General features: G+C 61.5%; 1 protein-coding gene across 1 annotated transcript; it reads right to left on the reverse strand.

The window, feature by feature from the left end:
• Nucleotides 1–1,117: 1,117 nt before the first annotated feature.
• LOC101953585 (olfactory receptor 5C1-like) lies at nt 1,118–2,050 on the reverse strand. Its single transcript, XM_005311978.2, has one exon. The coding sequence runs from the start codon at nt 2,048–2,050 to the stop codon at nt 1,118–1,120; it is 933 nt and encodes a 310-aa protein (XP_005312035.2).
• Between the last annotated feature and the right edge of the window lie 214 nt (nt 2,051–2,264).

A 2,264-nucleotide genomic window follows, 5' to 3' on the forward strand; every position in this document is an offset into this window, starting at 1 on the left:
TGTTAGCGGGACGTCAGCTCACCCTAACCAGGACTACAGTCGCCCCAGGGCCAAATACAGAGGCACTAGAACCAATCTCCAATCTATTCAAGAGTCCCCTGTTTATCCATCTAACACAGGAATACACGGCATGGGAACACCCATCCCCACCCGCTGTGCTCCCATGTCGAACTCATCCCCGGTGTGTTCATTACTGATAATGAATCCACACCGCTCTGGGCATCGTTAGGTGCTGGTGCCCTCAGGGACGGGAGCTGGGGGTGGAGGCGGAGCGGCTGATGAGTTGCGGTGGAGTTTGTGGTAATTAACAGGATGTTTGTCTCCAAACTGGCATTGTCCAGGTGATGGAGTTCCGAGATTCATCCCCTGGTGCGAGCGCAGAGCTCAGTGAGATGCTTGGAGTCATTAAGACCCCCCGACTATGGTGTTCAGAGGTTGGGCTGCACCCCCAGATTACTGTGTCCGATTCTAGAGGGATTCCCTCCCCCCCAGCAATGGCTGCAGGAGACTATCTGATTCCAAAGGGTGAGGAGAAGGTGTGGACGGGCTCTGTCCCGTCCAAAGCCTGCTCCTGGGGGCCGAGTGTGTAAGGGGCCATGAAATGCAGAGACAGGACGGGGCCATTGGCCATTAGGGTTTCACGTTGTCACCCTGGTGTCACACGGGGACTGGGGATGGTGTTTGGATTCAGGCAAATGCCCCTGTTAGTTTCCAGGGGGCGTTTGTCCGAATGAAGACAGGATACGGTCTACAGAAAAAGTACTCACAGCTAGAGTAGGGAGCCAGAAGGGCTGTGGGCTAGATTTTGACCGTTTTACTCAGGCCGGGGACTATACTAAGAAGTTGGTCGACCCAACGACGTCAGTCCAGGGTGTGAAAAATCCACATCCCGGAGAGATGTAGCTAAACCCAGCGTAGAGTGTACACAGTACAGAGTCGTTGGAAGAATTACTCCATAAAACCTAGCTACCGCCTCCTTGGGAGGTGCATTACCTTCGCCCACCCATCGGAGTAGGTTGCATCTACACTGAAGCACTGCTCCAATGCCGGTGCAGATTCTAAGCAGCCATCTTGCCCCAGCGCCCTTTCCTCTGCCACCTCGCCTCCAGCCCCTTCCTCAGCCCCCCCAGATGCGGCGCCCACCCAGGAGCCACTTGGCCAGGGCCCCCTTGACATCAGCGTTGCGCAGGCTGTAGATGGCAGGGTTGAGGGTGGGGATGACCACAGTATAGAAGGCAGCGGCCATCTTGTCGGCCTGGGGAGCATAGCTGCCTTCGGGCCGCAGGTACATGAAGATGATGGTCCCGTAGAGCACGGCCACAGCTGCCAGGTGGGAGCCGCAGGTGGAGGCAGCCCGGCGCAAGCCCGCCCGCCCCACGGCCCCGAGGATGAGCCCGTAGGAGGCCAGGATGGTCAGCAGGGTGACGCTCTGGATGGCTCCGCAGATGGCCAGCAGCAGGGCCTGGTTGAGGCTGGTGTCGGCGCAGGCCAGCTCCAGCACGGACGGGATGATGCAGAAGAAGTGGTCGAGAGTGCGGCCGCGGCAGAAGGGAAGGCGGAAGGCCAGGCCAGAGTGCACGGCCGCACTGGCCGCCCCGGCCGCATAGGAGCCCAGCACCAGCCCGCGGCAGAGGCGGGGCGGCACGGCGGCCTGGTAGTGGAGCGGGCGGCAGACGGCGGCGTAGCGGTCGTAGGCCATGACGGCCAGCAGGCAACACTCGGCGTCCCCCGCGGTGGCGAAGAGGAACATCTGAAGGGCGCAGACTGGGCCGGGGAGGGCGGCCTGGCCGGCCAGCAGACCCCACAGCATGATGGGGCCCACGGCACAGCAGGAGCAGAGGTCCAGCAGTGCCAAGTGGCTGAGGAAGTAGTACATGGGGGTGTGGAGGGAGCGCTCGACCCAGATCAGAACCGCCAGGCCCAGGTTCCCCACCAGGCCCAGCAGGAAGACGGGCAGCGCGAGCGAGAAGAGGAGCAGACTTAGGTCTCGGCGGGAGGGGAAGCCCACAAGGAGGAAGTCGGTCACCCCTGTCCGGTTTGGCCCGGCCATGGGGGGGCACGGATCTGTGGGGAGAGAGCGTGGGTGAGAGCCTGCCCCTCTGCCAGTGCCCTCAGCCCAGGCTGGGGCTGGCACTGCCCTCTCCTAGTGTCAAGGATTTGGTGTTCGGGGAGGGCTGGTCTGGCGCAGAGATGCAGCCACGTCTGGGGCACGGCAGCTGGGGAACAGCTACACATAACGCCACACAACAGTTTAGGCTACGAAG

This window comes from Chrysemys picta, chromosome 17 (assembly GCF_011386835.1).
Source record: "Chrysemys picta bellii isolate R12L10 chromosome 17, ASM1138683v2, whole genome shotgun sequence".
Classification (NCBI taxonomy): Eukaryota; Metazoa; Chordata; order Testudines; family Emydidae; genus Chrysemys; species Chrysemys picta.